The sequence below is a fragment of the Anas platyrhynchos genome, chromosome 4, assembly GCF_047663525.1.
Source record: "Anas platyrhynchos isolate ZD024472 breed Pekin duck chromosome 4, IASCAAS_PekinDuck_T2T, whole genome shotgun sequence".
NCBI classification, from domain to species: Eukaryota; Metazoa; Chordata; class Aves; order Anseriformes; family Anatidae; genus Anas; species Anas platyrhynchos.
In genome coordinates, this window is record NC_092590.1 from 36,436,330 (window position 1) to 36,464,202 (window position 27,873).

General features: G+C 36.9%; 1 protein-coding gene and 1 long non-coding RNA gene across 5 annotated transcripts in view; one reads left to right on the forward strand and one right to left on the reverse strand.

Annotated features, from left to right (window-relative positions):
• Nucleotides 1-619: 619 nt before the first annotated feature.
• Nucleotides 620-23,533, forward strand: LOC119716731 (uncharacterized). The gene is made up of 3 exons (XR_005265229.1): nt 620-756; nt 15,592-15,680; nt 21,064-23,533. It is a non-coding gene; the product is annotated as an uncharacterized lncRNA (long non-coding RNA).
• Nucleotides 7,502-27,873, reverse strand: part of DCLK2 (doublecortin like kinase 2) — an 86,119-nt gene continuing 65,747 nt past the window's right edge. For 2 of the 4 annotated variants that reach the window (XR_005265228.2, XR_005265227.2), the window contains 9 exons: nt 26,281-26,400; nt 24,446-24,592; nt 19,808-19,941; nt 18,756-18,833; nt 17,179-17,275; nt 15,305-15,385; nt 14,148-14,264; nt 13,004-13,086; nt 8,800-8,941 (listed from right to left, as the gene is read on the reverse strand). Coding sequence is in view for 2 of the 4 variants with exons in the window: in XM_038178020.2 (XP_038033948.1) it covers nt 8,720-8,941; nt 14,148-14,264; nt 15,305-15,385; nt 17,179-17,275; nt 18,756-18,833; nt 19,808-19,941; nt 24,446-24,592; nt 26,281-26,400 (996 nt within the window). In the remaining 2 variants the exon portion in view is untranslated. Of the gene's footprint in view, nt 8,942-13,003; nt 13,087-14,147; nt 14,265-15,304; nt 15,386-17,178; nt 17,276-18,755; nt 18,834-19,807; nt 19,942-24,445; nt 24,593-26,280; nt 26,401-27,873 lie in introns of all 4 variants that reach the window. The other 2 variants (XM_038178020.2, XM_038178019.2) reach the window with 1 other exon arrangement.

The following is a 27,873-nucleotide window of genomic DNA, read 5'->3' on the forward strand; positions in this document are numbered from 1 at the left end:
GCCAAAATATTTCACAGGGAGTTGATTTGGTAGGTATGGCAGCACCAAAACAGTTTGCTTGTCTTAGAAAAGGCCCTGTTGATCATCAGGTGCTTTCCCAAAGTGAAAGCATGACTCTTTCTGTGACTCTGGTGCTATCCTGAGCTGAATCCAGCAGGCAAGAGCACACTGGTGGCAGCTATGTGATGGCACTAAGTACTCCTCTGGGAAGCAGGGTATTTTCCTTCTTTGCAGTTCAGGGTTCTGCATATCACAGGTCTCCTGTGGACAAGAAAATCTTCACCTTCTGCTCCATGACCAAGGCTGGGAAGGCCTCACCTGTCCGGACTGCTTGGCTGGTGGCTCCGGTGAGTAGGAAATGCTTCTCCTTCCACGGGTGAAGGCACACACCTCAGACACTGGGTGGGTGGCTGGACTTCCACCTGGGATCTCAGCTCTGGTTGCACTACTCCATGCCATGTGGCTTGTGCTGAGGTAGCAAAAAGGGTTAAATTTCCAGCTCTTCAGGTTGTCTGATCAGAGCAGCACCTGTGTCAGGTCCCCTGCCTGCACAGCTGGGACATCAACAGGTGCCAGGCATGAACCTGCAGCTGTGCCTGAGCTGGCGTTTATTTGCAGAATGTTCCTGAAGAGAGGGAGCAAGAACAAGCAAAAACAGAACAAGTTTTTCCCCAGTCCTCCATTTTCTCAAAACTTGGATGGAGCATTTATGAAAAACATCTTTTAACCTGACAGTTTGGGCCTTCTTCTGTTCTGGTAAGTCCAAATGGGCATTTGTTAATTGTGGCTTACAGCTGGTCCTCTGGAAGGTGGTGTTTGTCACTGCTGGGAGTCAGGCTGCTTGGCAGCAGCGCTGTGATTTTGGTTTGTGGGGAAAGGCTTGGCTCAAGTAGCTTGAAATTAGTTCTGTGTCTGTGGAAAATGATGAAGTTGATGCTACAGGTTCTGGTGGGAGGCGATGGTGTGTACAGAGCGGTGGTTTCTCTGAAAGAAGTTTGTGTTATGAGATACAGCAAGCAACAGTAAATGAATGCACTAATCCTTCGAGAATATTTTGTGAGCTCTTGACCATGTTGTGCAGTGTGTCGTCAAAAAACTTCTACAGCTGGAAAGCGTGCCTCATGCAAAGTAGATAGATTTTTTTTGCTGTTTCTGGTTGGAATTTAGTCCTGGTGCTCCTCCACTAATCTGCAGCAATTTGCTTCTCCTTGAAGGTTTGCTTGCAAAGCACCCAAAAGGAGAAATGTCCAAAAGAGTTAATCTGGTACCAAGATAACGGGAACAATTAACTTTGGGTTTTCTGCTGATGAAGGTTATTTACTAGAAAAAGGAGAATTTAATGCTACTACAGTATAATGCTAGTTGTTTTTTAAAACTACTGTAAAAAGTTGGCATGATTTTTGATTCCTCTTTGTATTTCTAAAAGCATGCAAGTTGAATTTCTGTTTAGAAATATTATGGAGATCCGTTACTTGCTGTGGTGCTGTTAATGCATGGCATCAGGCTGGGAATTTTTAATGAACAGGGGAATTTCTTCAGTTGTTCCACAGATCTGAATAACAGCAGTTATAAAAACCCATGGTTTTGGTAGACAGCTGCTGTCCTGCAACAAAATTTAGTTTTCCTTTTGCTACTAAAAGAAATGAAATTCAAAACCAGGACTTCTGTGGGAAATGAGTGTTACTGCACCTTTAGTGAGGGCAGAATCACTGTGAGGATAGAATTGCTGTTAGATGTATTGGGTAAGAATGGTGTAGATATGGTGACCATCTAGATTGTAGCTTTTCCATTTTATGCATTAAGCTTCATCTTCACAGAAATCTGAGTGGTGTGTGCTTCTGTTGGGGCACATCTGTTTTGCTGTCTTTCTTCCCTTTAAAAATAGTTCAAAGGGAATAAAGGATGATTATATTGTTCTAAGAAGCTGGCTGCATCCTAGCTAAACTAAAACCAGGGACGAGCCCTTCCGCAAGTGCCGCTTTAAACCAGCGATACCTTTCCTGTATGAGGTTAGGACAGTTGTGTAAAGCTTGACATAAGGCACTCTCTTGGGTTTCCGATGCGATACAACATTATGTGAAATCTGAAGTGGTTTACTTCTATGCAGAACCAGCCTAAAGGTCTTCGGTAAATCAATAAATTTAACAATGCATGTCAGTATTTATACACCATAAATTAAAGCCGGTCTTTAATTGCCGTAGGTCAAAAACTGTAGGAAATTGTTTCTGATTTTGTTTAGATTTACTGAAATTCAACTAGGCATAACCTAAAGACCTGCTATTAAAACACAGCCAGTCTCCTGAAGGGGGGAAAAAAAAAAAAAGATTGAAACAAAGTTTGAAGGAACCAATCCTAACCTGTATCTGTGAACAGTTTATTTTTAGTGGAGACTTACCATAAAAAAGCATGTTATTATAATGAATATTTAGAATACTTCACCACTTTGATAAATAATGGGAAGTACAACTGCTTTCTTGTAAATGAATTGAGATGCTATCAGAAAGCATACTCTTGAAATGCACAGTGTACTGCAAAATCTGAAATCACAAATTCCTAATTTGAGCTGTATCAGACAGTCAACTGATTAATTAGGTGTGTGTTTTGGAAATGATGCTATATTGCATGGAATTGGGGGGGAAAATGACTTTAATTGCTATTTACTAAATGGAAAGAGTTCAATATGATCACTTACTACTTTCTTCAAGTTCTTCTAAAATTTTCTTCCCACTGTTCCTTGGTGCACTGTGTATTGTGAGCTGCAAAGCACCGAAGTACAACTCAGTCTTATTTGTTTGTTTAATATTTGCTGTGCCCAGCAAGACACATCCAGCAACAGATATATGTAGGTGGCTTTGCAGATTGCTCTAGTGTTTTGCTTTTTATCTTATTTATCATGTGTGCTAGTGATCCTTTTTCAAGCAAGCCCAGCTAGCTGCAAAACCATAATCAGACCATTCTGAACCGTGCATGGAAGTGTACAGTTGGTTTCTTTTTAAGCAAAGTGTTTAAATTGTGTTTAAAGTGTTTTAACACTCTAAATTTCAGTTATCTCACTTTAATTGGCAAATGGTAATCTGGAGAGAATGGAATAGCTGGTGGTACTTCCCATTGAGGTTTTGCTTCTCTGAAAGCTACATTTTGTAAGATTCTCACAAACATGACAGACAAAAGAATAAAATTCAAATGTCATTGGAAAAAATCAAGATCAGTAGCAACAGTTAAGGAAAACTTCTTGGTGGATGGTGCCACCACAGCTTGCTTATTCAGGTCCTCACCTTTTGTTTATTTTACAATGCTAATTTAGTTATAAAAAATTAATAAAATTAAATACAAAAATGCCGCCACAAATGATCATCTCCTTCCAACAGGAATCTCAAAAGCCACTGAAACCTATCCCCCCAATTATACAGATGTAGTTGCTAAGTCCCAAACCAGCAGTGCCCTCAGAGGTTCCCAGAGGGCGCCGTCCCCCTCTGCTGCCTGCACTGATCTTCACTTTGCAGTAGTTTAACTCCCAGGGATGTTCAGTTCTTCATAGCGAATGTCTTTTTTAAGCCCAACTACATACCTAGATTTATAAATGCTAAACAACACTTGAAAATCAGTCCCACAGTTAATAGAAACAATCTGTTACTTTACTGATTCTAGGTAACACTTGCATTAGACATCAAAGCTGATGGCAGTAGGAGTGTTCGATTACCTTTTTTTTTTTTTTTTTTTTTATCTTAAAAGAAAAGTTTTACTTAATCAGCATTTAGGATAGGTTATTAGTTTTGTGCATTTCTGTTGCTTTCCAGTTGCCATTGTTATGTAGCTCAAAAGAGCTGATTAAACACAAAACATCATTTCCCATTTTTGAACTGTTAAAACCAAGATAATTGAAAGATGTGTGTATGTCTCTAATGGTGGATAATTCAGTGTATTTACCTTACTTTTGAGGTATCCTCTGGACTAGTGAAAGCATCAGACTTGGGTCAGTGCTGTAATAATAAGACCAATGACTACCAGAGGAGAAGGCTATTAGAACTGGGATGAAATGAGGCTGCTTGCCTCGTTTGCTCCTTGCTTCCTTAACTTAGTGGTTTAGCCTAAAACAATCAGAACCACCTCTGTGAATAGGAATTTGAACCGTGTTTTAAGGAGGGCACAGACAGCATTATATCAAGTTAATGCTTCCTGGCTAATGATTTCTTGATTTCAAGTAGATTAGGGAAATGAGTCTTCTTGGAGGAACCAAAGGTGGGAATTCCTGTTGGAAATGATGAACAGTATCTTGCTACTGATCTCAGCACAAACCAGGGTGCAGGAGAGTCTGTTTCCTGCATCACCAGGGCCCTCCAAGAGGTAACGGGAAGTGGCTGGCATCTTCTGAAGGATGCCAGTTAGTTTTTTTTGTGTATTTTGCCACACTAGTTCTTATACATTCAGTATAATCTCTGAGTAAAGATAGGCAGGAAAAAATGACAGTGGAGTTTACTTTTGGAAGTCAATGTTGTTGCCGTAGTCTTCTTACCAGATACCCAAATCTTAGAACCTCTATTTCTGAGAGATTAATGGGGTCTTGGAGACATGCTTCCTTGGATTAAGAGAGTGACCTTACCCAGCTCAAACCCCACCACATGCTTTTTGTTCCTAAATCCAGCTCTGGAACAGCACCAAGTACAAAGTCAGCATACCTTTTCTTCCACATGTTCTTATGTTCTGCAAAGCTAGGGCTGTCAAATTTTTATTTCCGTATAAATAATGTAATTTACATTTTATTATTTATAAAATGTTACTCCCTTTATTCTGCAACAACTACTTGTTTTTGATAGCATTACTGCAGGAATAAATATGTCCTCTGTATGTTCAACTGTTAATTTTAAGAGTAATCAGAATGTTTTAATAACAAATACATAAATATTTATGGTATCCTTACAAGGAAAATGTAATCGTTAGAGGTGATATAAAACTCTGGCTGTAAAATTAAACTCTTGGAATTTGGATTGAAACTGAAGTGCTTTGTGAGGTACTGTAGCCATAGAAAAGGTTTGGTCAAATGAGATACTGGGTGCACACCAGTATAGTACAAAAAGCCTGTGGTTGTGTTTTTTAAAGGCAAGAAAGGGAAAAGTGGGAATCAAAAGTAGGTTGGAAGTATTTTCTGGTATTGTACATACATTTTTAACTTAGAGCATATATAATTATTAAAAATATATATATTTAATTTAGGAGAAAAAAAAACACAAATCTATTAAATTCAGTCATCGTTTTCTTCTGTCTTCTCTTCCTCAAGTATTTAGTGAGATGGAGGGGGGGGGGGAAACTGTCTACATCTAAAAATAAAAGATCTCTGCTTGTTAATATAGCGCAAGGTAGGATTTAATGAGCTATGGAAATATTCTTAATGACTGTAAGCATGAACTGGTGCTGGATAATAGTACCAACATCATAAAACATCTTCTACCTTAATGTACTTACTGACAATTATTGTAATTAATTTCATAAGCCCAAGAATGGGCTGTAAGTTGTAGTGTATATGTATGGCAGTCTATGTGGTGTGTATGTGTAAGGGTAAATTTTGACAAGAATCTTAATGAACCTAGTGTTACGTTGATTTACACCCAGGGTAGACTCAATTATATTTCTAGATTTGAAATCTAGGACTCATGAACTGAGCCACTGGGATACATATGACGTACTACTCATATTCAAAGGACCTACAAAGATAGGCTTTTTAAAAGATTTTGTTTTAATGCTTTTTTTTTTTTTTTTAAATTTAGACATTGTGGCATTTGTGCTGGCACTGTTGAGTGTATGAAAATGATGGTGTTTAGTCACTGTCTATCAAAATGGTACATAAGATGTTTAGATGTAGGGCTTAGGGATATGGTTTAGTGGGTACTGTTAGTGTTAGGTCAGAGGTTGGACTCGATGATCTTGGGGTCTCTTCCAACCTAGGAATTCTGTGATTCTGTGATAAATTTTAGCTATTTTTATAAGACGAAAAATGTGGCAGTCCTCTCTTGACAAAAGGATAACTTGAATTTAATGTTTCTCTAGCTGTTACTATGTGCTGATACTTTCCCTTTGTAGCAGACAGCATAGTTCTGTTTTACCTTTTATTTTATAATTTTTGCCTTCTTCCAGTAAGTGATGGACAAAGAGAGAGACTAAGTGAAAGTGCAATAGATAACAAACCAAACATAGGACTTAGGAGCCTTCATTAAGTAAGGGTTTTATTGTTAACCGACACACCTTTATTTTGATGTTCAAAATAAATGTGTGATGTTCAAAATAAATGTGTGATACCCATAGCTTTAACATCTGTGGCGTTAAGTTCAGGCATGGAGAACTGATGCAAGTTTCCTATGGTCATGGACTGAGTTAAGATCTTGCCCAGATATCCCACGTTTTTATCTGGTATGTTGGCCACATGATCATTTTTCCCAGCTGTTGTCACTGCTTTTAAGTGTCTTGGCCTAGTCTGTCAGCTGCCTCTCCTCTGTGAATCAAAATACTTGTCTTTAAATGTTCATGTGCTGGTCAGTCATGAATTTAAGCTCATGAGTTCAAGGTTTGTAAGCCTTTTACCTTCTCTTTTCATGTGACAAAATAGTGGTTCAAATGACTGCTGATTACCAGTTAAATTTTCGTCCTTTCCTTTATTATATGTATGAGGCTTTGTGGCAAACAACTTCTTAGCTATTTCTGTTAATCTGTGTCAAATTTTCCTTTATAAAATAAGTATCTAGTCCTTACACAGCTGAATATCCATCCTCTTAGGAAAAAAACAGAGCTTAAAATAACCCGGTCTTCATCAATTTGCTGCTACTTCTTCCTTAATCATCTCCCAGGTCAGTAGCTCGTCACTGTCTTATCTGTCAGAGGCTCCCCTTCCTTGCTGGAGGTGTTTGGGTTAGCCCATCCCATCCGAAATTGCACAGCTTTTCTTTATCTTATCCCAAGACTCCTTACCAAACTTACCAATTGCATACACATATCTATCCTGTGGACTCTCATTAGTTTCAGAGTAAGATTAGGCTTATCTTCATATTGTTGTACTGTACAGAAATAGAAATGTACTTAATTTTATACAAAGGCCATTCCCTTAGTCTCCCTTCATCTTGAAATCATTCCAGCGATCCCATTAAAAAAATAAAAAAGTTAACTCACAATAGCTAGTTGTGACTCTCCTTTGGTCCTGACCTAGCCCAACATTTTTATGATAGTTTAGACCTTCTCATACACATTTTTTGTCAACATGCCTGTAAATCTCTCAGCTGTACTGTGACTTTTAAGTTATCAATTAGCACTTTGTGCACTTTGCTTTACCTTTTGAAGAGACAATTACTCATGGTCAGTTATGTATTATCTCTGTCTTCTGTACATATCAAGGGACTTTAAAAGGTTATGGGAAATGCTTGGATTTGTTTTATGAAATCTTCTTGCTAGGTACCTAAATGGTCGGTCTCTCCACTAACAAAATAACTGAATTCTCAAAGAAATGAATGACCAAGGGTTTTAATTTTAGAAAGTTTATTGCAGGTCTTTCTTTTACAATTCTAGTAGAAAGTATAGCTAAGAAAGAAAATGATCTATGACCAATTCATAAGAACGAGCAAAGGAAAAGAATAAGCTGAATAGATACAATATTGAACTAAGCAGTATGGCAAAGATAAAACCTCATCTACCTGTGACTGCAGATTAAGGATAGCTGCTCCCCGATCCTTGTTTCCAGTGCCTGCACCAGGTGAATAGGGGGATAGCACTGACAAACCTCTGACAGCTACTTTTTGTGGGTAGCTTTGTTTTGAGGCCATTTGTAGTAGCTCCTCTAGCAGCTTGCCCTAGAACTAGGAACTGCTCCATCCATCCTAGCTTAGATGACATGCAGCAGGCTCTCCGTTCACAGCTCCAAAGTCATTTTATTGTAGCCTGACTCTGGAGAAAGGTGTGGATGTGACGTTTGTGATTAGGATAGAAAACAGCTTGAACAAAAAGGCTTCCTTGACTCCAGTCTTCATTACAAATAAATGTCCAGTGCTCATGTTCATATCCCAAGTCACTTTATTTAAGTTCGCATTATCTAAACACTACCCTGCAGCCTGCAAGTCTAAACAAACTTTATGCAAAAATTACCATCTTTCCCTGTATCTCCAGTGTTTGCCTCATGATATTTTACAGTTAGTACACTAATTTATTTTTTTTTTTTTTAATGAAAATATGCCTCTTCAGGTTTGGTAGAAACTTGACTAAAAGTAGAGGCATCGGAATAGAAGGTGAATGTAAGTTTTCTTCCCTTGTCTTCCTCTCTTGCTTTTCTGAGAATCCTCATCAAAAGAACTGAATGGGGCCTGCTGCTAGAAGCGAAGCCTGGCAACTGTTCATCATCTCAAATGCCTATATAAAAATATGGTTAGCTACACAGTTAAGTTAGTCTACTTACAGAGCCCAAGGCTGTGTGAATGCAGTAAATTAAACTAACACAGGTAACTTAAAAATCATCTAACATTACCAGAATCTTTCTCCCTACTGATGTTCTCCATACCGAGGGCAAAGAGCACTCAGAGGACCACATTTGTTCACCCGCCGTTAGAATTTCAGTCTCTCATGGCAGAGCCTGCCCTGAGCTTGCCACAGGAGGGTGCAAGAAAACTGGAAACGAACCATCATATGAAACGAAGAGTAACTGTGGCAAGAGTGCAGAGAGCTTCAGTTGCACTTGATTTAATCAGTCCTACACACCAGGCTGATCCCCAGCAAACTCAGGAGACACTGAGGTGGGGAGCGAGGGGGATCTGACTGGCTCAGAAGCAGCAGGGAGGAGGGTCTTGGACCCAGTCACACGAGGATCATCAGCTGCAGCAGTAATTGCAGAAGCTGTCTCCGTTCCAGCTCTATCGGAGTCCTGACAGCGCTTGCTGCAGAAAATCTGACTCTCTTTATCTAGAGCTGTGTTCTAAAAACAAACAAGAAACCCAAGGCAAAATATAAAAACCAGCAGTTAAATCAAAGCTCCGAGGTAACTTCAGGGTTAAAATAATCTACAAGACATCAGGGGCATGCATTAGAGGCAGAAAAAAGGAGAAATAAAATTAGAAATCTTATTTAAATGTAGGTTTTTATGGTGCAGTCTTTAGAAAATGCATATTCCAGACCTATGTTTGCTGTGATGGTACAAGCTGACAATTTTATCTTGCAAGTCTGATGCGGAAAAAAAAAGTGGTTGTCATACTAGCTTTTCATACTAGAACTCTTCATACTAGCTTTTAGCAAAAACTATGTACCTGCAGTTGTGTGGATACAGGAAGTAATATAATACTTTTGAGTTTAAACATATAATTTAAATATATGTTTCTATTACCACAAGGAACGGAACTGTATCAGTTTTTGAGGGTGACAGATGAAAATGTAAGGAATTTTTCTATTTCTAAGTAGAATCCTTTTCTGTTTCTTGTTGAAAGAAGGAAGGTGAGGTCTCCTGCAACCAACAGAATACAGTAGCAAAACCGTGTTAATGTCTGAATGCTATACCTGAAAATGCACAGGTTTAATGAAGAAGAGGTTATCCTGGAAACTGAGAACGCCATAGTGCAATAGGTGGATTATCTTAGCGTCTGTGGTGTCTGCTGAATCAGACAACTTTCATAGCCTCTGAGGGCTACTGCAATTTTATATTAAACCACAGTGTAATGTTTCATTTCTAGGAGGATATTTGAAGTGACCTAGAGGGAAATCTTGTAGTGCCTGTGTCAAAACTGTCTTTCAGCATTGTTTTCTAAGACTTGGAGGGACAGCACAATGGGTCTTGTTTCACAGCTTGAAGGCTTATATTGATCATTATAAACCCTGTAAGTCTTGGCTTAACCATTTGCTTCATGGAAGCGCTTTAACTACCGATGATAATATAGATTTAAATTAATACAGATTAAGTTCTTTGTAGTTCATTCAGTGATGTAGAGTGGTGCAAGGTATGCTTATTCCAGTCAAGTACATCTTGGGCTTTCTACAGCAATCTACAAACGTGTGATACTTGAAGTTAAAAGCAGAGTACAAATATGTGCTTCACTTTCATAGTGACCTCTGCATATGTATGTGTAAGCATTGCACGACACTGGTTTTTGGAGTCATATTTTGAGCTGAGATGTACTAACTGTGCGGTAGGATCAGGTGCTCTGCCTTCTCCTGAGCAATTAAAAGAAGAAATTGCTACAGAAGACTTTAGTAATGTGATAATTTCTATGTATTAGTGGAATTGGTCTAATACGCTGTTTACTAAAATTTGTTGTTTTGATACTGAAATAATTTTCTGATACAAGTTAACCTCAGTATGTATGTGTTTCAGCCATGGTTTATTGCATCAAGGTCACCAAGGGCAAGGCAGAGAAAAAGTAATATCTGCTCCAAATTGATCATGTATCTAAGCTTTCATTACGGGGTACTGAAATTCAAATTTCTCTTTCTCTTGACTTTAGCAAAGAGAGCTGGACTGGCATCTCCAGTTTCTCAAGTAGAGGACTTCTGTAGTTTGCAGGTATATGGAGGGCAGGTTGTTCTGGAATTGATCTCACTCAGAATCTCCTGCTAGAACAATTGTACTTTGTATAACGATTAAAACTCAAGAAAAAGCTAGAGCCAGTTTACTCTATTCTCTCCTTCTGGAAGACACTACCCTTCCTACTCACAATTGGCTCTGGGAATGGGTCAGTTCCTTCGGAGTAGAACAGATAGAAGACAGTGATTTATGTTAGATTTTCCTTAACACCAGTGATTCAAATTACTGTTTTGGATCAATGACAAGGGCTCCTATACCTGCCTCTTATCCAGCACACTGAAGGTGCAAAGCTCTCCTTCCTGTATTTTTCAGACTTAACTCTGCTTTCTGTTGTGTTTTATTAACTCTTTTTGCATGCTATATGAGCAGGCTAGGTGGGAATCATCCAGCAGCCTGGTGATGCCCCTCCTCCCTGCAAGGCCTTCCTGACAGGCTTTTTAGCCCCAAGTACTGAGGATAAGAGCTCCTAAAAGGCAAGGGTTAAGTATTTTAAAGTGAGGGGGTTTCTTTTGTTCTGATTTTCAAGTTACAACAGAAGTCTACATGCATACAGGCACAAGGAGAAAATTCAATAGTTCCCAATTGAATTCTCTGCTTCTAGCAATCAACTTTGCAAATGAAGCATGCAAGGGAATGTCTAGCTGAACTGTAGCTAGACTTTTGATATTAGGTATGGCATGCACTAGTTTTACCATTATCAATGTAGCTGCTATGCAGGCAGGCTTGCATTTCCTCTTACTTGCTAGAAAAAGAATTGTGAATAAATAGGTTCCTGCTGTTTGAATGGCAAGGCACGGTATTTAAAAACGGAAAGGAAAGGAAGTACTTCCAGCTCATGCAGATAGTGCTGTCCTCACAGCAGCTACTGATAGTCATTCACACCTTGCATATAGCAATACAACATATGTAATAAAATTTAGGATTTTTTTTTCTTTTTTTAGAACTGAAGAGGAGGTTGAATTTCACTGTTCTGGAGGAAGAAAAATTTTTGTTAAGTTAGGACTTGTTAAGTTAGGATTACCTTCTGACTAGCTCTGTTACACATGATGGCTGAGGCAACAATATTTTATGAAAACAATTCTTATTTCAGTAGTTTGGTTTTTGTTTTGTTGTTTTTGCTTTTGTTGGTTTTGGTTTCTTCATAGAATTCCCACCTTTTCTTTCATCAAGCAATTCTACATTTTGTTAGTTTGGGCTACTCTTTGTGTCACATTCACAAGGAACGTGTACCAGCTGTCAGTCTGTTCTCTGGACATAGAAAGGTATCCAGTGTTGTAGCTTTTTGGTGTGAACAAGAGCTGATGTATACTTTTTCTAATGCTTTCAGATATTCTAAGATGTACATATATATACAAAATTGCTCTAAGGGAAATAGGCTAAGATATGTCTGAGGAGGTAAGAAATAACTAGTTATATTAGTGCTAGCCTAGCAAATTTCAAATATGCATCTCTTAATATAGAAAACTCCTTTGCAAGTATTGAAAAGATTTTATTTTAGCTTTTTTGTGTGGTGGTAAAGCTCTTTCCACTTCAGACTGGCTGAACTATTTCTCCTTTTTCCTTGTGACAAACAGAGCACATGTATTTTTTGTGCAGCAAAACGAAGCACTGCAGTTAGTACGTACCATTGCCTTGGACCTACTCAGAGGAAAGCAATGCAGGCATTGGGAAAGGAGGAAAAAGGAAGGAAGCAAGGGACAGAAACTAGACTTACTTTAAGCAGAACTAACACAATTGCAGCAAATTTAGATTAACAGAACATTTATAAACTGACAAAAAAAAAATCAGTAATGAGTTAACAGCAACATGCTTTTAGGGGCAGAAAGTCTCCTGTGCAAGAACACTGAAGTAGGTATGTGCAGTTTTACTTATCTGCCACATGGTGGTATTATCTGCATTGGCCAGATGACAATATTTGAATGAAGTGATGCTAAAAGGGATTCCATTAAATATATATTGCTGATTTAGCAATGCACTGCAATACACGAGAATTACAATACTGTGCTTGTCTGAATGTTTTTAAGTGATGATTTCTAGTACAAGTGAAGACCTTGTTAACTTGAAGATGACTAAATTTCAGTGCTCAAGATAAACCAGGGCAAGAAAAACAAACTGGGGGCTTAACTCTCATTAGATTACGCTCTTTTTCTGAACGAGATGTTTCCCTTCAGCAGTAACTCAGAGCTGCATTCAGAGCTAAATAATTAATTGTTTACATCCTTCCATGCCGGTTAGGAGGAACTAAGGCAGAAAAAGGGAAAATTAAAATATAAGTTTTAATGACGTGTACTTTCCTGGCTGATGGGATGTCAGTAGTAACAGAATCAGGAAAAAAGTCTAAACCAATAAGAAGCCAGAAGCTACGCTGTGTCAGAGATCTGAGATAGGCTTAAGTGGCATGCAAGTTGGAGAGGGGCTGAGAGTTAGAATTAAAATTGCTCTTATTACATATAGTGCATTTTATACCAGTTTTCGGCTTCAGGCTTATCCATAGTCTCAACAGTATAAAGAATGAAGCTCTGAAGTCCCTCTCAAACTGTCAAGTCAAACTGTCAAATGAAATGCAGATAACAGCATGAACCTGAAACACATTTTCTGACTTCTCTCATTTTTATTTTGTTACCACCTTTCCATGTTAGATCTTTTGCCTATTTAATTCATATAAATGCATTTTCAAAAGTTTATATATATGCAGACATGTTATTTAAAGTTGTCTACTTTAAGTTGATAAGAACAACTCTTTGGTAACATAAGTGGGGTGGACTTTGAGTAATTTTTATTATCAGGGAAGAAAGTCACTGGTACATTACTATCGGCTATGGCTTTATTTTTCTTTTAATAATGGAAGATATTCTGTGCACAGTGTGCACCCTTGCATTAAACCACAATGGACAGCAATAAGACAAGAATGGCAGTTCAGCCTCTAGAACTGTTGACTGTTTCTCTGCAAAAGTGACTAGTCAATTACGAGGGCAGTTCTGAGCACTGACAACAGTGAACTCAACTGCATTTCCTTTACCATGATTCATATATCTGCCTGCTATAAGTACTGCTTATGTAAGTTAAGCTATAGGCCATCAGGGTTCCTTCATATACTTTGAATAAAGTTCCCCATTAGGGAACATATATGTGGTTAGACTGGGACAAAATTAATGTGGTAAATATTCAATATTATGAAAAATGTCCAAAAGGGATTCTGGTTTCCCCACAAGCATAGTATTGAACAACAGCACGCTCAGGATCAAACATTGGTTTGGCATCTGGGAAGAGCCAACTTAGCTAACTAGGTGATTAGTATGATTAAAAACAATATTGCAGATTTTATAATGAATACTTTCAAATCGTATATAAACTCCATTTCAACATACTACTACTTAGTGTTAACACGTATCTGAAAGCTTGCTTTTATAGCTCAGCTAGCACGCTGTGGTAGACTTGGTTGCTCTCAAGCGATGATGGGAGAATCCACACAATACACAGATAAAAACTAGAATTAGAGACTATTCTAGCTTTGCTTTTGCTATTCTTGCACCACACACGCTCATAGAGCACTGTTAGAAAAATTGTGAAGTGTAATATAGAATGTATAAAACTGTTTAATTTCACTTACCATGATGACAGAAACCCCAGCAGATGTGTTGTTTTGCTTGGGAAGGGTGTTGTTAAAGTGCTGCTTCAGTTTACCTGTTACTTCAGCTTGCATATTATTCTCCTGGGAAGCATCATCCTGTGTAAGAACAAACGTAATATTGAAGCTAGGAAATAGAAATAAAACATTTTACATAACTGAGCAAAAGAGAACTTGTATATTATCTGGAGGTACTTTGAAGTAATCATTTTGATAAGCGGTCCAAAAAGAATGCCCTCTTGTTACATGAGCTATGGTTCAAACTGGTTAAGAGAAATTACATAGGAAAGGAACGTAGCAACTGCTGTTTTATTTATGACCTATTTCTTAAAACGCCATGTGATACTATATACTCTCAGTCCATGAATTTGTCCCACTATTTTAAGTTTTATTCAAGCATAACTATAATGTTAAAAATAAAAAGCATATTTGTCAGTTGGCTTTATTTATATCAAGATTTTAAACGGCCCGTCACATCCCCAAAAACATGGAAACAAAATACAGTGCCATAAATACATTTGAAAGGAGCTGTTACGAAGAGAAACAATCATTAAAGTTGTTTTCTCGTGTTTGAGGGAACTCCATATATCATATTGGTCTCTCTTTTAAAATGTGTGTCGAAATAACAGTTGGCTATATACATGTAAACCTAATATTTATTAATAAAAATAGGATTTTAAATCAGTAAGCAGTGCACTTTGGTGTTCCTTCTTGCTGCAGTTCAAAAAGATGAAGTACCTGGCTGTCATCAGCTTAGTGCTTACGTGAAAAATAATATATTATTTACTAATTTTATTTCTCTTGTGAAAAAATAGGCAATAGTAATTTCTTTTAGGTAGCATTGCAGCAAGATATCAATGTGCGCAATAGTTGCTTTATTAATAGTTAATAAATAACAATAGTTAATAATAGTTTATTATTAGTTACTCTATTCTTTTAGAGCACAGTAGCTAACAGAACTGTTAGAGCTGTAGCTAACTTCAGACTTGTGCTAAACTCTTTAACATTTGGAAAAGGGACTAGTGGTTCAATAAACAGAAATGGGCATAGCAGAATCGTGTTGCTGCTTTTGAGAATTACACTAATATTTAGTTTTATAGATTTAATATTAAATTAGAGACAAAAAAAAGTATACTCACTGACACCCAGGGATGGCTTAGGATTTGTGCAGCTGTATATCGAGCTTCAGCATTCACGTGTAACATCAGGCTAATTAACTCCTTTGGAGAGGAGAAGAAAAAAGAAAAATAAGAGTTTGAGTGGAATGGGGAAGGGCATTACAATGGAAAAGAGCTATCTGCATTGAATTCTTCTCAGTGCAACTACTATTGTATTCATGATTCACCGACTCTTTTAAAACCAGACAAAAAGTAATCATTGCAAACATCAGCGATAATGTTCCAATTTGTTCTCTACATTCGTGCAGGGGACCAGAATGGAAACAAACCTGGGACAGACATGATTCCTCTATGGGCAGGGTATATAGTCACCGTACATAAAGAGTACAAATCAAAGGTAAGAAACGTCATCAGAAATTCAAGAAACTGTTGAGGTTATTTTAAAACTACATTCTCCTATGTGTTCCACCAGAAGAATAAACGGACATTTAACTCAATTCGCCAGCTTAGAATCATCCAGTGTAGGAAAAGGCAGATAAGTAGGGGAAAATACTTAATTACATGGTTAAATCAAAAAAAAAATAATTTGGGATTGTGGTTTTCATCATGATTTGTTTGCAGCTTTAATCATGTTTTAGAGTCACTAGAGCAGGTGTCTTCAGCTTTATCAAATGCCTCCGTGGACCTTTTGTTAATGGTAAGACTATGTTGCTTATGAATATGATAAAGCTTAAAGAGGTCATTATTGCAAAGCAGACAAGTAAAGTTTAAAAATAAAACAACCACCCCCTCTGTCCCCCCCCTCCCCCCCAAACTTTCTTCAATTGTTTATTGCTATGTAACTAACAGCTAATTTACTGGTGTAATTCCTGGTTCTACAAACCTATCAATACAAATATTTCCTTCTACCTTATGAACAAATTCATGTAATTAGAGCCAAATTCCCCTTTCAAAAACTTTTTATAACCTCCAAATTGTCAGTCATATGCACTCCTCAAAAGTACTTCAAGAAGACTAGTCATCATTTCAGTTTAGAGAAAAGGCTTCTTCATGCAAATAACATACAAACCATGAGGTTTCTCAACCAGCCAAGTCACTTAGTCTGTGTAAATCTGAAGTGAAAGATGGCTTCTAGTACCAAGATTGAGGGCCTTGTTTGTTCTTAATGAAAGTCTGGAAGAGTAGGAGATGACTGGAGCTTGGGAAACACTGGCAAATCAATAAATTTGCTCTCTTTTCAGGTAACAGCCATTGGGAAATTCAGGAAAAAATGCAACTTCTCATTAGCTGGATAATAAATAACCTCTGTGTGCTAATGAGAATCTTTAGACATCATTTAGAGAACATTACCTGAATTAACTTGACAAGTGGGGTTTAACATTTGAAACCTTTATCCTACAGAATCAATCATTTTAAACGCAAACGTCAATGATAATACAAGAACTATTAGCAATGGCAAATAAGCTGGCTGCAACTCTTGGAAAGTTCTAATAACTGGTAAAATAGGAACAAATAATGTCAGTTGTATTTGGTCCATGTAGCAATCATTCTTCTTTTAAAAGAATGTCTGGAGGGGAAAATCCGGAGACAGTTATGTCATAGTGGAAGTACTGAACCTGCTATAAATGGTCCTTCATTAAGTAAACCCAACAACATGATGTTCACTGAATGCAATTGCCATTTTGCTGTACTTACTTATTCACTCAGACAATAACATGATAGTAGGTCTGCTAAACCTGAGCTTTCATCAAGTACTATTAAGCTAACTAAAAAGGCACAGCAGCTGGAAGAGCAGGTAAGTCTGTTCTGAATATTCTGTTCTGCATTTTCAACAGGATACAGTCTTTTCAGTGGCTTGTCAGAAACTGTTTTCCGTGTTAGACAATGTATCATACCTTTGCTGAATCAGTGATGTTATCCCAGTAGGGTGAAGGAAATTCCAGCTTCCCAACGAGTATCTGATCAAAAAGGTCTTCCTGAAGGTTGTTTTCACTGTAGAACAGCAACAATTTAAAAAGATCAGAAGAAAGAAGTCTGGCATGAGTTTTTTTTAATTTGATTTTGAAATGGAACAGAAATGATGTTTTATCAATTATTACAAGCACATAATTTGCAGGCTTATATAGTGGCAATACTTCTGAGGTTTTTGCCATAGTTACACTATCAGGAGTGATAAGAACAGAAAAATAACCCTTCTACTGGAATAAAGACTACAAAGCTAACACATCATGCAGTGACAGTAAAGGTGATTCAAAAATAAGTCACTTGCCAGCCTACCTCTAAAGGACCTGCCACGAAAAGACTATGACAGGGGAAGAAGTGTAGTGAAATGAGCCTCTTCTACTAAGCTAGTGCAACAGGAGAATTTTCAAAAGTTAAAGAGATGATATGGAAAACGCATGATCCACCGAGTACTGTCAGGTTACTGAGGGGATAAGTACCTTTTTATCAAAAGTATGGTATCATAAATATTCAGGAAGCAGAGGCAGTGTTGTTGTGTTTGTTTTTTTTTAAATTGTTTGTTGACACCAACTACTGCGAACATCCACTCAAACTCTGTTATAAACAACGTAGTTTTGAGTTGGTTTTGCAACAAATACTTGTTAACCTTTTATTAAGTCCCGATTCTGATAGCATAGTATGGACATTTTGCCTTGTTAGCCCAAACTCTATTTGAAGCAATTGTAATTTATTTGTATAATATAGCTTTCAAAACATGTTTTTTAGTGTTAAGCACACTAATAAGATCCAAAAAACAAATATCAAAACTAAATGATAACTTTTCCATTGACTATAATTTATAATGTATTCTTTGCAATATATTTGGTCTGGTGATTTTTAGTTAAAGTAGGTGTTTTGCTGTAAAAACAGACAAACACTATTTGCAAGGATAACGGGAAGGGGAGAATTCCTGATTAAAATGTGCTAATTCCTTCTCATTCCCTGGCAACAAAAATTACTGAGGAGCAAAGCACATCCAACTGACTTTAGTAGACTTTATGTATACTGGGATATTAAGCAGTGAGAATCATGTTAACAAACTTCATCAACCATATGACACTTGCCAAAAAAGATTAACAAAATTAAAAATGCAACATAAATGAATTCTTCCCCTCACCTCAGTATACTATTAACTTTTTTTCCTTTAACACTAAACCAGTAAGATGCTGTGTCCAAGCAGAAACACAAGAGGGCAAAATATACTCATTCATTTAACTGGCTCCAATGTAGCAGACAAAAGGAAATGTAACTATGCTCTCAAGCCACATCCCTGAACACAGCAGAAAGCCAGCTGCTCCTATAGAAAATTAAAGAAATAAAATCCCAAAACATGACAAGAGAGACAACTGAAACCAATTTTATAAAGGACCAAGCAGGTAAAGGAAATGTATCAGTCTAATCCATTTTGTTTCCAAGGCACCTTTTCTAAGGAGACAGATAAGGCTTACTTACAGAAAGGAGTGACACTCACCTGCGAAAAGGTGGAAATCCACATAACAGTATGTATGTGATCACGCCTGCAGCCCAAATATCTACCTTTAAGCCATATCTGAGGAAACAAGATTGCGTTACTTGTGCTCAGTTGAAAAATAAAATTCATTTCAATCAAACAGTTGATGAAAATTACATGAACATGCATTGCGATCCTACTATAAATTACTTGCTGATGAGGTGGATTTTACTTAGGGTCCTTCACAGACTTAGGAAGCCCTGATAACATCATTTTCCACAGAATTCCTTCCCTGCCCCCCTCACTACCCCAATTCAATTCAGCATCACGGTTTCCCAATCCAGAAACACTGACGATAAAAGACAAGGATGCGCCCTAGTCCCCACACCGGAGTAACTACCTCTGACATTATTATGTGTTGCTAAGCAACAAGAAAGATTCTCCAGTTTCCTAAATGAATGAGTAACACAGGGATAAAGAACTGCACCTTTCTTTTAAAGCACAGAAATTAAAGCACTAGAGGTCAACAAGAGATCTTTTTTTTTTTCTTATTTCTTTTCCTATTCAGTAGCTTCAGTTTGTCCAAGTGTAAAACATGCTGATGAAATGCACTTTGACATTTGAGATCACTGCAGTGCTGAAGTATTTGTCAATATGACAAATGCACTGAACAATGCTCGAAACAATGCAACAAACCGTCCTCCATTAGGAGGATCGAAGTCACAGTTAAAGGAAGAATCAGCTAAGATGGAATGGAGAGCTCTTGTCTAGTATGATAGAAGACTGGTTAAGTTCTGCCATTTCACAAAATTATTTTGTATTTATGCAACCACCTGTTTAAATACAGAAAAATGGGGTTGTTTAATTAAACCATCAGGGTGAGTGGGGAAATTTGCCTCCTTCAGGGGCTGAATGCTGCCAGTTTTCTCATAATTATTTTGGTTAAAAGAGATAGAGGACCATCCTATTAGAGGGACCATCCTATTAGAGCATTCTAGTTCTTACAGCAGTGAGGAGCTACCTGCCAAAAATATCTGGTTACAAGACCTATGTCTTAAGTTACTTATCCTCACCCTGTCTCTGCAATGATTTCTGGAGCCACATATGTGGGCGTACCACAAACGGTATATAAAGGTCCTTCAACCACAGTTGCCAGTCCAAAGTCTCCTAGCTTCAAGGACTTGGTTCCATCTGGATATTCACAGACCTAGAATTGGGAATAGAGAAACAGAATGGTGAAGAGGATATTTGCATTATTTTTTTTTAACCTTTTGATTTACTTGAAAAATAATTGTCGTCACACTGAGAAGGTAGGAAAAAGATGTAGCTTCAATAGCCCTGTATTACAGCTGGGTTAAGGTCCATGATTCTTGAATGTGTTTTAAGCTATAGACTTTCTAAAAACAGGCTTCTCTTGACAGTCCAGCCATAAGTAATCTCAGTTTGAAGAAGGAAATATATGAAAATATTTTCTTGCTATAATTTACTCTGCTTCTGGACATTCTACTCTTTACAAGTTCTTAAAAAGACAAGAACTTAATTTCTCTTACTAATATTTTGTAATTTACATAAAACTTAAAGATAGCTATATTATACATTTGAGAAATGGTAGGTTGCTGTCCAGGATGCTCAGAGTAACTTCTTAATGTGACTGACATAAATGTCCAAGAAAGAAAACAAAGGAAACTGTATACCTCTTGGCTCCAGTTAGGCCATGTCTTTGCAGTACTGTAAAACCATGTTATGTACCTCATCTTACACTGAAGGAATCCTGGTCTCTATAAAGACACCTAGACTAGAACAGGAATTGGCACGTTATGCTTAGAAATGAAACAAAGCTTTGGCTGAAAGATTAATTAAGCTCTCTGTTCAGCTTATGACCAAGTTTTTTTCATCTAATACACTTGCTAATAAATTCTATGTGTGGAGATTTCTGCTGTATCTAACGTATCTTTCATTTCTATGTAACTTCCTAGAGACCTAGATAAAATTACATGATAAAGTGTTTTAAGTACTTCTTGATTGCTAGCTCTAAAGCTACCTAAATAAAATAATCTACTAGGGAAACATAGCACAGACTTCTAGAGTCCTTATAACTGTTGAATAGATTGTTTTTCCATCCCAAAACAAGCGACATTATTTTGAAGGCTGTAATAGTTTTGTCTTACTGAACATAAACATCTTACAGAAATTGTTTCTTGATGCACACCTTTTTATGAGCAAAGATTAACATAACATGTTCAATTGTCTATTAAAAAAAGTGTTTATGTAAGAATGGAGCGAGCTGTTACTTAAACTGTTATGAAATCTCCATCTTCCTCCCCATTAGGTTTAATTTTGCTTTCTACTGAGCAATGTCACTTTCACCAATGAATCCTTGTGCACTTGTTTCTCAGCATGAAATTCAATGTAAGTATATTTGTAAAGTCGGAGCTCCCATCAGAAAACACTTAGAGACTACAACTGGGCTCATTTGTTTTGGACAATGTCTGTGACTACAATTTTTTCCAGCTTTTTTCCATGACTGGAAAGAATGATCATTACATACAAATAAACTGAGAAAAGTACATCTGTTCTGCTACGTTTAAGTAAAATGAAACATCTGAAAACAATACGTGTCAGATAATGGATTTTGCAGGGGAAGCAAGAGTCCAGATAACCTTATTTGTACCCTTCTACAAAAGTAGCTGTTTGAAAAACACCATTTATAAGAAAAAAATATTTAGAATCAAGCTGTCACTTGACCAGTCTTTTCTGATCCTAAGATTTCACAACTGGCAATGGCTCAGTCCTTGTGGTTTGGTTGCTTCCTGAATCCAATATATATTTACTCCCATTCATAGACAAACTGTGCTCAAAGGAGAACTGCAAACTGTCTGGACAAAGTCTGAAATGAAACCAACTGAATTAAAAGTGGAGTACCAACACTATAATAAATAATCACACTCACATCCACAAACATTCATCTGTTCTGCCCCAAATAATAACTGGAGAAAAGCAATTTATCTACAGAAAGTAAGTCTGAACAGTAATATGAAACTTTTAGCTGTGGACAGTTTGTGTAATTGTCATTGTCAAATTCCAGAAAATTTTCAATATATCCTATCGTCTCCATTGTTACTTTTTAAATTCTACCTTGAGGACTGAAGAACAAACTTGCTGCAAAATATCTGCATGGCTAATTCCGATAACATCCTAGACAATTCACTGTTATTTGTTATCTGGTAGTGCTACTCTCTTCTTCTGCCTACTTTCCATGATACAATGCACCAAATGGATGTGAACGAATACTCATTCGCCAAAACCAGAAGAGAGGAAAAGGTAACAGTTCTCAAACATAACATTTCTATGGAAGTAGCAAAGTCAGTCAACTACCAATAAATACCTTCCAAAAAGATATTCTGAGAAATACAGTCTGAGGCTAGGGACATATGTAAAAGCCCTTAAAATAACCAAATGTGACTGCACAGCTTGCTCGGAGTAAGGTGCAATATTGTCAGATCAGCACAGTAGAGATAGTACTTCCCCTCAGCTTGTTCCATGACACAGCAACAAATTATTCCCTTTTTGAGACCATGGCTATGCTGACTGTTAAATTATGGGTTGGGGTAATGTTTCTGGTTCCTTGCTCTAAAGAAATAAGAGAAAAATGGCATGGCAACTTTTAGCCACAGTGCAGCTAGAGCAGCTGTTCATTGGAGCTGTCTGCCAGCTATTAAATCAGACCATAAGCCTCAAGCAATTAATATGCGAGGGACCAATCCCAGAATGCAGATAAATTTTAAATATAATACAAAAAATATAATTATATACTTGCAATTTATTGTAGCTGCCAATCTGTAGGACACAATCAGACAAAGATTTTTTAAATCATAGGAATGTTTTATCTAATCTTAGTCTCACAGTTGCAGTTATACTAGAAGAGTTCAGTAAAGACGAAGCTGACTATGAAGTATCCACGCTTCTGTGCAGATACAAGCGCATCTTACTCAAAAGCCCCGTAAAGAATCTAGCACATCTTGTTCTGAGTTATTTTGCATGGGAAAGAAGGTAGTTTCTAATAGAAAGAAAAGCATTATATGACAGTAATAACAAGAAAAAAAAGACAGATCAAAAGCAAAGGAAATTATAAGGACACATTGCATATAAATTAATACTGGTTTTGTTCTTAAAGTAAACGTTTATGTTGTTATCATGATTTCAATGGGATCTAGGTTCTGGAACACAGAACTCCAGCATCTCTAGAATGGCTGAATTTCTTTGGTTTCTTCAAACAACTGAGTAACACTAAGGCAGCAATACCTTCCTTCGTTCCTCTGTATAATTCATATCATTAATGGAAATGTTTTTATCCTTGATACAGCAACTTCATATCTGCTATTACTCTTATAGTTTGTATTTTTGAATGCATGACTGGTAAAGAGAACAGAATTCAGACAGCTGGGTGACCCTGTGCAAAAGACCTAGCTACTTCCAAGTACAGGTGGCAATTGATGGGAAATATTTGCATTTACATTCAATACCAGTATGCTATCTTAACATGCTGACATTGTAATCACTGTGAATAAGTCTTGCATCTGTCAAGAATCTCTTTAGGCTTCCTAGACATAAAGAACATTGTGCCTATTTGTAATGTATTCAAATACTAATGACAGCTTAAAATTTCTTTGGACTGGCTGTTTTTGAAAAGGTGCTGAAAATAGGTGAAACTTCCACCTTCATTTTCTTTATGTGCTATGCTGCTGTGTCTACATTTTCCAGAAGCCTCCCCCTCTTTCTTTTGCTAAACAATCTAATTTATTTGAGGGCTGATTTCAATTGCTAAAGACTGCCAGTGGAATTGGTTGGGAAAGAATTGACTATTAATTAGAAAATATTTTCAGCTTATAACCGCATCCTTCTAATAGTTCAAAATTTGCTCTGGGATAATCCATGACTCCTTGCTAAATGTGATCAACAAACACCACAGAAGGCATTTAAGAAATGCCTATCAAGTGCTGATGAACACTACTACCATTCCTGCTGACAGTGACTCAAGCAGGGTTGGTTGTTCAGTGCACCACATGTGCTATCTCATACCCAATATGTAATACCTGATTATCACCTCTATATAAGCAAGGCAGCACCCTGTTCCCATTCCGTGCACTGTATCCTAAGCAGTTCCCAAAGCAGATTTCATGGTAATTCTTGTCAACAGACTCATCTTATTTCTCTGCTGAGAATAAAATGTAGTCAGTGACCTATCACAAAATAAATGTTTGTATGTACAGAGTTGGTTCAGGGCTAGAATACTGGTAAGTCATCAGAAAGATGTTCCTGCTATGACAGGGAAAGAAGAAGAAAAAAATTTGCTTGAGAAAACCATATGATCACTCAAAGAAATGGCACTCAGCCCACCTTCTCTCCCACTTGCAAAATGTAATAAATAATTCATCAACACAGCTTTAAAATTCATTGTTCTGTGAGACAATATTCCCACTTATCCAAATGGCAGCCAATCGAAATGTAAATAAAGATAGGTCTAAGGACATGTTTGAGCACAGCTCATTTGGGTTATGGTGATTGCTATCTCATGGCAGAAGATTTATTTTATACATACTTATTCTAAATTAATATTCCTCACGTTCTCTACTCAGCTCTTTGACATTTATGTACAAGCATTTGCATTAATGAGAACAAAGACATAATATTAGAAAATAAATGGGACATACCAGGAGATTTTCTGGCTTGATGTCTCTGTGCACAATGTTGAGACCATGAAGGTATTTGAGTGCACTGGCTAGATTGTAGACCATTGCGCTCCCATCTCGCTCTGTGTATTTTGTAGAAGAAGTGATAGCATCAAATAGGTCTCCTCCCTAAAGCCATGGAAAGATAACAGATCACTTCAGGAAAAATAATTAAGATGTTGAAGATACCTTATAAAACACCATGTAAAATCTTCTTGTACAAAAGACACGCTTGGAGGCCTGTTAAATACTTTAAAAAATAAATGATTTGGGGAAAGATGATTTTGTCACCAAAATACTATACCGTGACTTGGGTCATCTACAAAGCACAGCCGTTTTTTGGTCTTGATTTCATTCTATTGATCTTTCTACTTCTGATTACTTGTTTATATTACATACATGCCTACACTTTCCATTTTCATCTTACCAGTGTAATACTACTTTCATATAGCAAAAAACAGCTCTGATTTTGCATAAAGCCTAATGTAAATCCAATAGTTAAAAAAAAAAAACAACAACATACCTAACATAAAACAAAAATGTAGCAACTGTAATGAACTACAAATTGAAAATATTGGATATATTGTGAAAATGTCAAATAAATATAGCTAAACAGGATGCCTTTGAACTGCAGAACTTCCAGGTGATTTCAGAGTAGGCCAGTTATGCAGTCTCTGACTAGGATACCCTATTTCTCTTGGAATATACAACAACACGTAAATGAGTTACTGATGCAGCATTTCCAGTCATTGCCATGAATTTTACGTGGGTGTTTCTGTGATGGTTACCCTGGATACATCTGTAGGAGTGATTTATCTGAGCAACTGTGGGTGGCATTCCAAGCATTTCAGTACACGTGGAAAAGCAGCAGAAATTCAGGAACTACGCACCAAGATGGTAAACTATTAAAATATTAAAAATAAAAAACTTTTAAAAACGGAGATGCCTCAATTACATAAAAATAACATCTAGAAAGGGAGAGAAATTGGATGTTACAAAAATTATGAATTCAACAATTACAGACTTTCTTCAGAGTTTCCCAAGCTGGCAGCCATTCTAGTAGGGACTCCTGAATCTAACAATGTTTCAGACAGAAATAAAAAGTGATGAGTTGTACTAATTAGTATCTGACCTGCTGATCAACCCTATGGGCAGTGCTGGTCTGTATGTATACAGCACAGATAAGAGAGAGTGCAGAAATAAAACTCGATGCAACTTACATATTTGGTTTACAAAGTGACAGCAGAATGGAGTTTGAAGGTTTTTTTTTCTCTGTACAAGCACAATACCACCATCAAGTTTTTGGCCAACTGGACATAAGGTGAGTGAATGTTTGATACAAGCAAAAGAGGTGCAATTTTTTAAGGTTTAATTTTAATGGAACATAAACATTTGAGTTTAGATTATTTGTTGTATCTACAGTTGACTAAGAAAAACTAATTAAAGAGAATTTGTTCCTTTAAAGCAAATGATTAAAAAAGATATTAGTGAATTAAACGCAAATGTTCCTTTGGGATACACGCACCACAGTTAGCTGCTGCATATTCTAAACATGCTATAAAAAAACACTACCCGCTTCTCTCTAAGTTGTGCATATACTTTGCAAAATTACCTCAAACTTGCGTGCAAATAGTCTAATTAAAACTGAAGAGACGTAAATCCCGTGAATGTAACTGACAAGAATATTTGCATGATTAAAAATGGAGGTTGCCACTAAAATTTTATCTGATTATATCTTGTAGATATGTTTCTCCTAGACATTACATCCTTGACTAGCACAGTGAATTGTTTTCATTTTTTTAAACCCTTAATCTTACCTTGACCAACTCCATTACCAGATAGAGTTCTGTTGGGGTGTCCATTTCTTCTATCAGCATAATGATATTTGGATGCTTCACTTGACGCAGAATAGATACTTCATTTTCAATCAGATGTTCCTGGTCAGTAAAAGAGTAGAGAGGTTTATATGAATAGACACAACATGCCCAATTTCCTTTTCCTTTGATAAGCTCTTCAGTGAGCACTCATTTTGATATTTCATTTATGTAGTAAAGAGATAACTCTCTGCTGCTGGATTTTAATTTGTATTTTAGCCCAACTGTACATCATCAGTTAATTTAAAATACCATATTTCAAACATATAACCCATGGATTATCACCAAAAAAAGACCCCGGAACATGACAGCAGTTTGGGAAGTGCAGGTTGTAGTCCTCATGTGTGTATTAAGAGGCTCAGAACCTCAGTGAACCTGGATCATTGTAGCCTGCCACCCCAAGCAATAGTTAACATGTTCTTGATCCACTCCAGCTCTCACCTCTCATTTAGCGTAGGTTACTCAAGGACAGATTACCTAGGATTTAATTTCAAGGACTGGCACTATAAAAAGGACATGGATTATATATGTGAAAAATATGATAACTGGTTTGGTTATAGATTTCAGTTCATTTTATATGTATGTTCAGATTTACAATCTGCAAAATAGGTACCTGCTCAGTTAAGTCAGTGTGGCTCCAACAGCTTAACAGCACACAGATTGAGTTTAATTTCCCCTTCCTTATACTTCTGAGAAAGTAATGAGTTTCAAGAACAACTAGTTTCAGAATGTTTTGTTCTCCAATACATCTTAGCACTTGGTTAACACTGGAGATTGAAGAAATCTACATGCTCCTTTCAATGGAAGAACGATTTGCATTTTTTGTTATAAACATTGAAATACAGATACTGCATTTAGGGTTCCCTTTAAGTAACAATGCCTGCTTAAAACAGAAATTTCCTTTACTTTGGCAGATATCAAATCATCTCACCAAGTTTGAACTTATTCATGTTTAACGCACTGATTAGTAGCATGCAATTCATGCATTTGTGAGCAGAGCACGAGAAGTAGATGTGATCCACTGTGCATAAGCAGTGATTAAAGATCTTATGCTACTTTAACTTCTATTTCCAGGGTTATTTATAGTGGTCTTGCCAAAGCTTTATGTGGCTATGTAACTCAGAAACCACATGCCATGTGTGCATCTCATTTGGTGAGTATGGTGCGGCATATATGGGTTCAACAGTCACACCTTTGAAATTCAATTTGAAAGAGCATCAATTGTCATTCTGAACAAACATATGTCTGCTCCAAGCAAACGTGCTCTGGAGAAAAACACAAAACAAAACATAAACAAACATGAAGCAATTTTGTTAAACACAATGCTGAATTTCATCATCAGACAAAAGTGAACAGCCACAGCATACTAAGCCTTATGGATGAAAGCCTGTAAATTCAAAACTAGTGTTAATAGTCCAAACAAAACCTAGAATCTTATTATAGATTTTCCTACCTAAGGAACAGGTAACATACTCAATTTATTATATCCATTAATTCTGACTGAGACACTATGCTTCACCTACACCTTCTTCATTT